Source organism: Gekko japonicus, unplaced genomic scaffold (assembly GCF_001447785.1).
Source record: "Gekko japonicus isolate JY-2015 unplaced genomic scaffold, Gekko_japonicus_V1.1 scaffold1166, whole genome shotgun sequence".
In the NCBI taxonomy this organism is placed as follows: Eukaryota; Metazoa; Chordata; class Lepidosauria; order Squamata; family Gekkonidae; genus Gekko; species Gekko japonicus.
Window position 1 is genome coordinate 171,726 of NW_015161988.1, and position 11,667 is coordinate 183,392.

Here is an 11,667-nt window from a genome sequence, read left to right on the forward strand (position 1 = left end):
GCAATCTAAAAAATACTGGGCTGGATCCAGTGACTCCCTTTTGTTAAATGGAAACCTTGCCTCTGGCTGAAAGAGCCTCGCTGCAGCAAAGGAACTCTAACCCTAACCCTTACTTAACTGGCACTCTCATACACATTGAATAATGCACTTTCAATCCACTTCCAATGCACTTTAGTTTCAAGTGCATTTCAAGTGGATTTTTGTGGTTTCACTTGGTTTCAGGTGGATTTTTATCATTTCACACAGCTGCAAAGTACATTGGGAATGGACCGAACGCACATTACTCAGCATGTGTGAAAACGTAGTCAGCAAAGTTTTTTTTAAAAAGCCTTTGCGCCCACCCTGAAAATAACAATATTAAGAATATAAACTGTATACTTTTGACAGCTGCTGTTTTCTGTTGATTGGTGTAGGCTGTATATATGGTTAAACTAGCTTATACCGTCTATATTAAGCAGACATAGGTAGAAACTTAATCATTTGAATCTGTTTTTGAAATAAATGGAGTTTGTCTATAAATACCCTGTGAGTGCAAGGCAAAAGCTATCGGGGAGGAAGAGAAGCCACATCAGGATTCAGGACGGGTCAGGACCAATCCACAGGACCACAGACAGCAAACAACTTCCTCTGAAAATGCTCAGAGTTGAGCTGGTCCTGTATATGCTGGGGCACAGGGATCTTTTTGTAGAAAAAGCCCTGCAGGAACTCATTAGCATAATAGGCCACACCCAACAGCAGGAACTCATTAGCATATTGGGCCACACCCCTGAAAGCACAGCTCATTAGCACATTAGGCCGCACCCCCATGTTACCAGAAGTGTGGTTATCCAGCCACACCCACCTTTTGCTTGTTCTTCTGTTTACCTTGTTTGTTGTCAAAACCCAGGGCTTTTTTGTAGCAGGAACTCCTTTGCATGTTAGGCCACACACCCCTAATTTAGCCAATCCTAATGAGTTTCTGCTGTTGGGTGTTGCCTATTATGCTAATGAGTTCCTGCTGGGCGTGGCCAACTTGGGAGCCAGCTGGAACTCCATTCCTGTGCGTTCCTGCCCAAAAATAGCCCTGCTGGGGAAGATCCTCATGTCAGGACTAAATCCCATCCCTCCTTGGTGAGGAATAATTGAAAATGGCAGCGGCGGTGGGGGGGGGGGGCTGTGTACCTTCTTCTGTGGCTTCTCGGACAGCCCCAGGGAAGGGACACTGGGCAGTCAATGGTGTGGTGCTCAGATGATCAGGGCACTTCAACCCAGGTCCTGGATTCAATAAATACAAGCCTTGACAGATTTTCTTTAGCTTTAGAAGCCACCCCAAAAGATTAGGAGCCAGACTTCTCCTCCAGCCTTCAGGGTTTTATATTTTAATGATCATAACATCCTCAGTATGGTTACCGCCAAACCTCATTCTAAACTTTTCACAGTTTCTTGTCATTTTTATTTAAAGCTGTAACAAAAACATTGTGGTATATAAATAAATATAGGGTAAATCTAGTTGTCATGACAACAACAAGCTAACCTCGATCCCTCACCTAAATACACCATGTACTTCTATTGAGAATCACCAAGAGGCATTTCAGTAAGTGACTGAGGAAAATACTAGGTGCCACAATGAAATTTCTAGGTGTCACGGCATCAAGTGCCTGAGATTTGTGGAGCCCTGCAATTATACCACTTCCTTGCAGGTCTGTTCCTCTCCAGACTGGGCTGTGAGTTCCCAAGGGCTATGTGGGACCTCTGAAACCAAGTCTTCTAGGCTGATAGTTGGGTCTGTGCTAGGGACAGGTCACATCATGAACTCACATGAAGTTGCCTTATACTGAATCATACCATTGGTTTATCAAGGTCAGTATTGTCCACTCAGACTACAGTGGCTCTCTACAGTGTTAGGCAGAGATCTTTCATATTACCTACTACCTGATATTTTCACTGGAGATGTCAGGGATTAGACCTGGGACTTTCTGCATGCCAAACAGATGTTCTACCACTAGGGCTGCCAACCTCCAGCTGGCACCTGGAGATCTCCTGCTATTACAGTTGTTCTCCAGCTGAGAAAGAGCAGTTCCCCTGGAGAAAATGCCTGCTTTGGAAGCCGGACTCTATGGCATTATACCTTGCTGAGGTCCCTCCCCTTCCCAAACTCTGCCTTCCCCAGGCTCCACCCCCAAAATCTCCAGGTGTTTCCAAGATGGCAACCCTACCACAGAGCCACAGCCCCTCCCGAGGTCTGGCGTCAACCTCCTCTCTGAGTCAGAGTTGTCTGCATCAGAAAACCCTAATGACAACACCAGTGGGTCCAAGTGCTAATCTCCCATTTGAAAATCCAACTTCCAGCTCCCCACCAGTCAACCTTATTGGACTGGAAACAGCCCAAGATTATGGGTGCCAGAGCTGATCAATCACAGCTGCATTTTGAACCGGCACTGCCAATGTGTCGTGGGGACCAAGGATTGGGGGGGGGGAGGATGGGAAAGTAATTTTAGGCAATATGTCATAAACTAATAACAATGAAAGCTGCCCTAGAGTGATTGCTGGATATTAAAGTGTTTCATCTTCCCCCTTTGAAAATCCACTGCAAATCTGACAAATCAACAAGCCTTGTCCTTGGGGTCATTATCGCTTCCTAAATTACAGGAGCCTGAAGATGAACATTAAGGCTTAGAAGTTACTCAGTGTGTCCATTAATCAAAACCAGCCCAGCCACAATGAAGCTCATTAGTGTTTGTTTATTCCCCAAAAAAGAAAAGAAAAAACTCTCCAGAAAAACCCAACAATGACAAAGCTGAGAATATCTGTGTCTTAATCAGAAGCAAAACGAAGGCAATAAAATAACTCCCGTGAAAAGAAAAGGTCCCTAAAGCAATCCATATGGATGCATCTGTATTATGCAAACAAACACATTGTTATTGTCCAAGATAATGCCAGTTCCATTCCTCTTGGAAACGCAACAATGAGCTGGGTTTTCCTTCAGGCAGAGAAAACTATTTATGTGCAACAAAAGCACAGAATGTGGTTTTTTGTGCAGAATTCACCTCACTGAAAATCATTTTTTAACAAAGAGTGTCTAGCTCATATGGTTTTGAAAATATCTAGAAAATTCCAGTGTCAGAAGGACCTCTGGCAAACACGTTCAGTAGCTGGGGCACAACTTAGAGCTCCTGGGCTGACCACCTAATCAGAATATACTATGCAGAACAATTGTGTTTGTCTGTCTGTTTTGGGAAACCCCCCAGACTGAATTGTGAAAAACAGAAATGATGCCAATTTGTTCAAATTACTTAATTAATACAGAATAAAGCTTTGAGTCCAGGGGCACCTTTAAGACTAACAAAGTTTCATTCTGGGTATAAGCTGTCGTGTGCATGCATACTTCTTCAGATAATTCATACAGAATTCAGCATTTCTAAGCTCAGAATACCTAAGCCTGGAGTATAGAAACAGTCCTTATAAATCAGCATGCCTGGACAGTGTGTGGGGAAAGTACCTGATCACTCATGAGTAAATCCAGCAGTTCCTCCTCAAATTTCTCTAACGATGGGTACAGGCGGATGGATAGCTTCTCCAAGTACCAAGTGACTGTCTTCATGAGCCGTGGTTTCTGGAGGAAGTCATCTGCAAAACAAAGTCAGAGGCTATAGCTGGAAAGAACACCTGCCCTTTTCAGGCCTTAACAAAGACAGGGATCAAATGCAAGCCATGAGAAACCCATTCCTTGTGGCCTTCTAGTCCAATCTCCTGTTCAGTGCAGAAAAACCTAATGCAAGAGCAATCCTAGCCTCTGCCTGAAGGCCTCTGATGAGGAAGCACCGCCTGCCTGTTGATAGTTGGTTCTCTTGTCAAAGTGCTCTTACCATTTGGAAGTTTCTGCCAACGTTCCACTGCAATCTGCCTTCCTGTAACTTAAACCCATTAGATCTAGCCTTCTCCTCTGGAGTATCAGAAAACCAGAATTTTACTGATTGTTTTTGTGCTGTATTTATTGTTGTTACCCACCTCAGCTCCTGACTGTGGCAGGAGAAAGGCAGGGTTCATGACTACCCTAAAAATCAAAATAAATTCCACATGACAGCACATCAAGAATTTGAAGAACACAGTCATACCCCCACCCCCAGTCTTCTCTGCTCTGAGCTGAACATATGAAGTCCCTATAATCTATTCTTAAGAACTTGTTTTCCAGATAGCCTCTCCCACCTTCAAGCTGGCATTCTCCCATCGAAATACAGAGATCAGTTCCCCTGGAGGAAATGGCAGCTTTGGAGGGCAGGCTCTATGGCCTCACATCCCTGCTGAGCTTCCCTCCCTCCCGCAACTTCTCCTTCCTCAGCCTCTACACCCAAATCTCCAGGAATTTACCAAACCAGAGTGCGCAATTCTGTTTCCAAACCCCTTACCATCTTGGTTACCCTCCACAGAACCTGTACCAATCTTTCTACAGCTTTTTAAAAATGCAGCACCAAGAACCAGGACACAGTTTCCAAGAAATACTGAAAAGTCAGCAAAACATTACGATAGGCTGGAAAAAGATTGAGAGTTCTTTGATGCACACCCAGGAAACTTTTTTTAAAAAAATACCATAGCTGGAGAAGCAAAGGCTAATATCCTAAGCATGCTATTATAAATGTTCTGGAGTCAGACTTGATTTCTGTACCATTAAAAGTTGCACAGGAGAGGCAAAAAGAAAGGTATGACTCAATGATAAATGTTTTCAGCTGGGGAGATATACAAACTCTTTGGGAAAAGTCCAACTTTATAACTCGCAGCATCAGCAATTCAAGAGAACTTTCATTTAAAGAACCATTGTGATTTTTCCACCTATGGGTCTGTTTACATTATTACATTATTAGTTGCTTACATATAAACATTTGATGCTAAACAACTCTTATTTCTTGAGGTAATATAAGAGAGAAAACTGCCAAATGGTCACAGCCCTTCTTTAAAAAAACAGTCATTTCAGTTGAGGGTCTTTAAAAATATAACATAATGTCTGGTCATCCCAAGAGCTTGCAAAAAAGGTTAATGGGCCTAGGGACAGGAGCCAAGGCTTTGCTTTAGGATAACTTATAAATCCCAATGGATTTATAAGGCTGTGTGGGCTAAAGATCTGAAATTCTGGAACAGCCATTTATACCATCAAATGCCTCTTTGTTTCCTCCTGATGAAAGAAGCTCAGCATTAAAAAATGTACAGATGGCATTTAAATTTGTCATACAAACATTTTCAAATATTGGAAATGTCAGGCTGTTTAGAGTGACTTTCTTCATTTATGGTGGAACTGTGCAAACAACCCAATATTGCAAGGCTTGCTGGAACAAAATTCAGCTGATTTTTACTTATCCAAATACCTATTGATTCACCAATGATGTTTCTGAATATATTTATTTATTTATTTATTTAAAACATTCTGAACAGCAGTGTCATGTTCCCCTTCAGTCTTCTAAATAAAACACATGGCAGCCCATCAGGTAAACAAGCCTGCTTTCTTACATTGTTGCTGAAACTTCACATAAAAATCTCTATACATACGTCCAAGGAAGGGAAAAAATAACACTCCCAGTACAATCCTAAGAACATAAGACCATAAAAACATAAGAGAAGCCATGTTGGATCAGGCCAATGGTCTATGTGTCACACAGTGGCCAAAACCCAGGTGCCATCAGGAAGTCCACCAGTAGGGCCAGAACTCCAGAAGCCCCTCCCACTGTTGCCCTCCCAAACACCAAGAATACAGAGCATCACTGCCCCAGACAGAGTGTTCTGTCTATTTCGTTGCTTTTGTTCATGTTTATCCAATCGCCTCTCTTTTTTTGCCATCAAGTAAAGCTGACTTCTGGCAACCCCTAGTGGGGCTTGAAGACAAGGGGCATTCAGAGGTGGCTTGCCATCACCTGGCTCTGCATCATGACCCTGGTATTGCTTGGAGATCTCCCTTCCAAATACCAGCCAGGGCCGGCCCTGCTTAGCTGCCGAGATCTGATGAGATCAGCCATGCCTGGGCTATCCAGGTCAGTGTTATCCAATCCCCTCTTGAAGCTGTCTATACTGCCCCAGACAGAGTGTTCCGTCTATTTCGTTGCTGTTGTTCATGTTTATCCAATCGCCTCTCTTTTTTTGCCATCAAGTCAAGCTGACTTCTGGCAACCCCTAGTGGGGCTTGAAGACAAGGGGCATTCAGAGGTGGCTTGCCATCACCTGGCTCTGCATCATGACCCTGGTATTGCTTGGAGATCTCCCATCCAAATACCAGCCAGGGCCGGCCCTGCTTAGCTGCCGAGATCTGATGAGATCAGCCATGCCTGGGCTATCCAGGTCAGTGTTATCCAATCCCCTCTTGAAGCTGTCTGTGTTTGTAGCCGCCACCACTTCTTGTGGAAGTGAATTCCACGTTAATTACTCTTTGGGTGAAGAAGTACTTCCTTCTATCTCTTCTAAGCTTAAAGGTAAAGGTAAAGGTTCCCTTGCTCGAAAGCCAGTCGAGCGACTCTAGGGTTGCGGTGCTCATCTCCGTTTCAAAGCCGAAGAGCCAACGCTGTCTGAAGACGTTTTCCATGTGGCCGGCATGACTAAACACCAAGGCGCACGGAACACTGTTACCTTCCCACCAAAGTGGTACCTATTTATCTACTTGCAATTTCTTGCTTTCGAACTGCTAGATTGGCAGGAGCTGGAACTAGAGACGGGAGCTCCCTCCGTCATGCGGCAATTCGGGTCTCGAACTGCTGAACTACTGAAATTCCACAGCCTGCAGTTCATTGAGTGCCCACGAGTTCTTGTAATGCTCTCTCTAAGCTATACAGTCTTGTGAGCAAAAATTTTACTTGGTGAGCTACTGGCATTAAAGTTGTGAGTGAGCAATTTGGCTGCTGCATAAATTAATCTGTTCTGGAGCCATCCTTCCTGAGCTAAGACAAAAATGTGTAATCGGAGGCGAAAAAACTGTGAGCTAGCTCACACAGCTTAGAGGGAACACTGAGTTCTTGTATTGTGAGAAAGGGAGAAAAGTACTTCTTTCTCTACCTTCTCTATCCCATGCATAATTTTGTAAACCTCCATCATGTCACCCCTCAATTGTCGTTTCCCCAAGCTAAAGAGCCCTAACCTCTTCAGCCTTTCTTGACAGGGAAGGTGTTCCATCATTTTAGTTGCCCTTTTCTGCACCTTTTCCGATGCTAAATCCACTGAAGGCAATGGGCATAGAGAAGTATGTAAGCATGTTCTGGATTGCTTTACAGGTTATCTGAAGAAGAGTGCATGTGCACTCAAAATGCATCAGTGATCAAAACGTGAAATACTTTAAAATATTTGTGTGGGGGTTTTTCTGATGCCTTTCTGTTTCTGATGCCTTTTGTTTTTTTAAAGAAGGGCTGTGATCATCGCATTTTTTTGTGGTGGGCAGACTGATGCCACCTCCCCTCATTTTACATCTCAGCCAGTATTTATCCTCCCACACCTGTATTGATCTAGTTCTGTTCAATATATCTACATTTTATATTCAAACTGAATAGTTGTAAAGCACTTTAAAGAAACTGTATTTAAAAACTGTCTTAAATGGAGTCTGTCTCACACCCCAGTACTAGGAAAGTAACATGCATTTTTAGGATGCTTAAAAACCCGCTGCACGAAGCGCAAGCAAGAGCTGGAATTTGTCTCAGGCTCCCAAAGATATAAAATGCTCTACTAAAAAAAAAAAGTCTAATTTTTTAACAAAATTAATCCCCCAAAAAAGAGTTAAAACTGCTACTGTTAGCTGAGTTGCACTTCAAAAAGGCCTCAGGCATCAAACTGTACCATTCAATCATTCAAAGAAAACCCATCAGGAAGGCAAAGGAACAGATGTTCTCCCTTTTGGCTCTTTCCCAGCAGGTTGGGAGAAAGTTGCAGTTTAACAAATTCCCTTTGCAGTATCTTAAGCCAAGCCTGGTAGGGAAAACAGGCAAATGAACCAACATCTGCTTTTCAGGGCCCCTAACACCACCATCTAGGACAGGTTAACTCCAAGGACACCAGCCAGATTAAAGGTGAAAGAAGTAGTAACCAGCCATATCAGCCCACGCCAAATCCAAAACAAACAAACCAAATCAGTGTAACACCTTTTCATTAGGACCAACCAAAACGTCATGCGTTGTGCAGCCTTTCCGGTACACTAGAATATTTTGACACGTCAGATGTTAAACAAGTAGAATGGGGGGTAGCCGTGTTGGTCTGAAGCAATAGAACAAAGTTAGAGTCCAATGGCACCTTTAAGACCAAAAAAGTCTCACACCTTGAATAAAACTTTGTTGGTCTTAAAGGTGTCATTGGACTCTAAGTAGAATTGCTGTTGACATCAGATCACAGCACTTGCACCCTGGAAAGAAGTACTAAACAATGGACGACAGGGATGACACCCTGGCTTGATAGGCAGGTAGAAATCCCAGGACTTAAACCGCTTAGTTGGACCACTTTGAAAACAGCTTGGAAGAATTCATGGAGGACTGGTCCACCAGGGTTTATTAACCATGATAGCTAAATGGGTCTCCCATGTCTAGTGCTGGTGGAAAACTGAAAATCAGGTACTGGAGAGACCAACAGTGGTTTCTCTCCGCTGCAGCATTTAAACGTCCAATGGCATAGTTTACAGCAGAAGCCAATGAGAACAGCGTAACTCAGAAAGAAGAAATAGATGGAATAAACCAGTCTGATCCTCTCTCCTGTCCGTGCCGTGCCAGTTACTTAGCAGAGCTCCAGAGAGTCACCTTTTACCCATGGGGCTCATCCATCTCTATTACGCTAAAGGAGGCCGGGGAGGTGTGACTGCGCCACTCCGTACATGGCCAAGAGTGACTTTGCTCTAAGCGACAAGGTTGCTAAGCTCGTCGGCTGGAAAGTTCCCGGCCAAATAGCAGCCAAGTGGGTGACTGATGAGCCCGTCAGCAGGGATGTCTGATCAAGCTCCTTGAAATGCGAGAAAGCGGTCACAGGAGAAGAGCTCTTTAAGGTACGGCAGGACGGTGAGCAATCGGGAGGAGAAATGTGAGATACTGAACAATTCCCAGCAAGGAGACCTACCTGAAAAAAGTTCTGGAACTCACAAAGCTTTGGGGCTTTCTTGACTAATACCCATTCTTGTGTGCACTCTCCTTTTGTTTCCTTTGGGCCTCTAGATGGCCCACAAACCAACAAGCAGCTAATGCATCTAACATTTACCCAGTCCCCCCCCCTGCCCTCACCATGCCAGGTTGGAAGCATGAGGCATCATTTCTGAAGTGAACAGGTATCCCTCTCAGTAAGATGACACGGAGGACTCAGCAGTGACTTCTCATTTTCCAGTGGAAAGGGAGGCTGATTATTCAACTGAAGGAGGGCTGGACTCTCCCCGGACAAGTACTTTGTGGAGCAAGTATGTGGTAGTAGGAGGGTGTGAAGGGCTCCATCCTCCAGGCAACTTGGCAAAGCAAAGACCAAGAACCTAAGCCAAGGGTCGCCAACGTGACGCCAATGGGTGCCACGGCACCCCACACCTTTCCTGGTGCCCACCAAGCGTTTCCAGAAAGTGAGCGGGGCCAGGTGGGGTGTTTTTGCCCAGCAGGGCTTCTGATTGGCCACTAGAGGTCTGATTGACTGTGCAGATTTAAAGGCATCCTGTTAAACAGAGCTTCTGCCTGAAATGTTGAAGAGTTACTATTAGATTTATGCATAACACCGTGACATTTTGTGGCTGGCTCCATCTCCTGTGGCATCTCCTGTAGCAGCCATTTTGTCGTGGTGCCCACCACCCCATGCCAGAATTTCCACAGGCGCCTGCAGGCTCCAAAAGGCTGGGGGCCCTTGACCTGGACCACTGCTTCCTTCCAGCCAGTGTGTGACCATTCTTAGCATCTCAATAGCACTTTGGGGATTACTGAAGGTCTGCAGACGCAATCCTCACATCAGTGTTGTAATGTCTAATTATTGCCTCCATATTGCCGATGGACAGATGAGGCTGAGAGTGGCCACCTAATAAGCTCACAGCTAGCCATCTATATTTACATGATATATAATGTATGTAGACACTGCCACATTTATTCAGGGGGCACTGGTTACAAGAAGGGTGGAGGAAAGGCACATTACCTCCATTTCAACCACCACCCAATTTATTCTAACCCATAAATTGGTTTCTTGCTTCTAGGGTAAAACTGCTCATTTTCAGAGACCTTCAGCAACCGAGAAGAATTGTGTGCTACTATATGCCTGCGGCATCTGAAACCTCACATGCCCAGAAGGAGAAACTGATGGTCCCAGGAAAGGAAGAAGAGGCAGAGCGGCTGCTTCCTGGATTGCTTTTCTAATGAAGAAGCAGCAGCCAATTTTAAGATTCTTCTCCTTCTCCCCCAGATCCACAACTGTGCATTATTGAACAACACTATGTAGTTAAGAGACACAGACCAGGCTATCTATAAAGCACCTGGAAATACAATGAAATAATATGTCTCTAGCTGGCAGAACAGTTTAAGAGCTGCGGGAACAGTTGAGAACGGGAGCTGTTAACAAATCAGCTTTGCTAACACTAGAATCTGCTTTAATTCAATTTTGGAAACTAAATATACCTTCTCGATTTCATAGAAGCTGTTATCTGAAGCTTCAGTCTATCAAATTATAGGGTACACTTGGCTGAAAGTGCCCATTTGAAGCCAATTTCGAGCCTTCCCTTCCGTCTGGTAACCAAGTAGTATTTACTGCTGAGTCGTCTAAGTTAAGGGAAACAAACAAGAACAGAAGGGCTGGAGTTTTAACTTTGGAGGACAAGGCATTTCTCTGAAGTAACAAATCCAATGTAGGCCACCTTCATTCTCTTAGAATGAAGTAAACTTAGAAGTAAAGTCCTGTTCTTATTATTTAAGCTCTACTCTAATCCGCACTACATGGGGTAAAATGTCACCTACATCAATTACACTTTACATAATCCTTTTCTAATTTAACTCTGACACTTAAGGGCCAGCCCAAACAGGTAGGTCTTCCAATGCTCAGGCTTGGACTTTGGTGGGTCTCCCATGGGAAGGATTTCTCTAACTGGAAACAGCCAGTGAAAGTATCTATATTTGTGTCCCTGCCAAGACAAACTGATCCATAGGTATCATTATGCAGCAGGCATCCATGGGGGATCTCCAAGAACAAAGCCTTGAAAGTCATGGTTGAAAGGCTCGATAAAAACTTTTTAAATAAACCAATTAAATCCATTTGGGGGATAAAAATTAATGCAACAGAGGACAGAAGGCTTTCTCTATGCAGTGTTGGTCTGACCCATTTAATGCCTCATAGGATATAACCACTGGGCAGCATCCAACCACACCATTCCTCCTAAAGAAAGGCATTTCCATTTGTGGAAGAGTGGGCCACGATTTCTGTCAATTCCCCACTCATACTGCAGATCCAGCCTATGTCCCCTATACAATCTCCAATGGTCCCAGGAATGAAATCTGTTGAGACTCTGGACTGCAGCAGGAAGGAGAAGGAGGGAAGTCCTACACAACAAAGTCCATGGATGGGGGAACCCACCTCACTGCCTAAAACTCTATGCAGAAGAGAACAGGAAGCCAGAACAAGTGTCATGCCTGCCCTTGACTCAGCCCCAGATCCAGCTCCTGACAGCCTAAGAGGGGAGGATTCAGTGCCTTTAAGAGCTGAAGAAGCATCAGGATCTGCACCTACTGTAAGTAC

At 44.3% G+C, this 11,667-nt stretch overlaps 1 protein-coding gene across 1 annotated transcript in view; it reads right to left on the bottom strand.

The window, feature by feature from the left end:
- Positions 1–11,667, bottom strand: part of NPHP4 (nephronophthisis 4) — a 137,869-nt gene that overhangs the window by 90,397 nt on the left and 35,805 nt on the right. Inside the window, exon 6 of the mRNA XM_015429815.1 lies at positions 3,479–3,606. Coding sequence (XP_015285301.1) covers positions 3,479–3,606 — 128 coding nt within the window. The remainder of the gene's footprint in view (positions 1–3,478; positions 3,607–11,667) is intronic.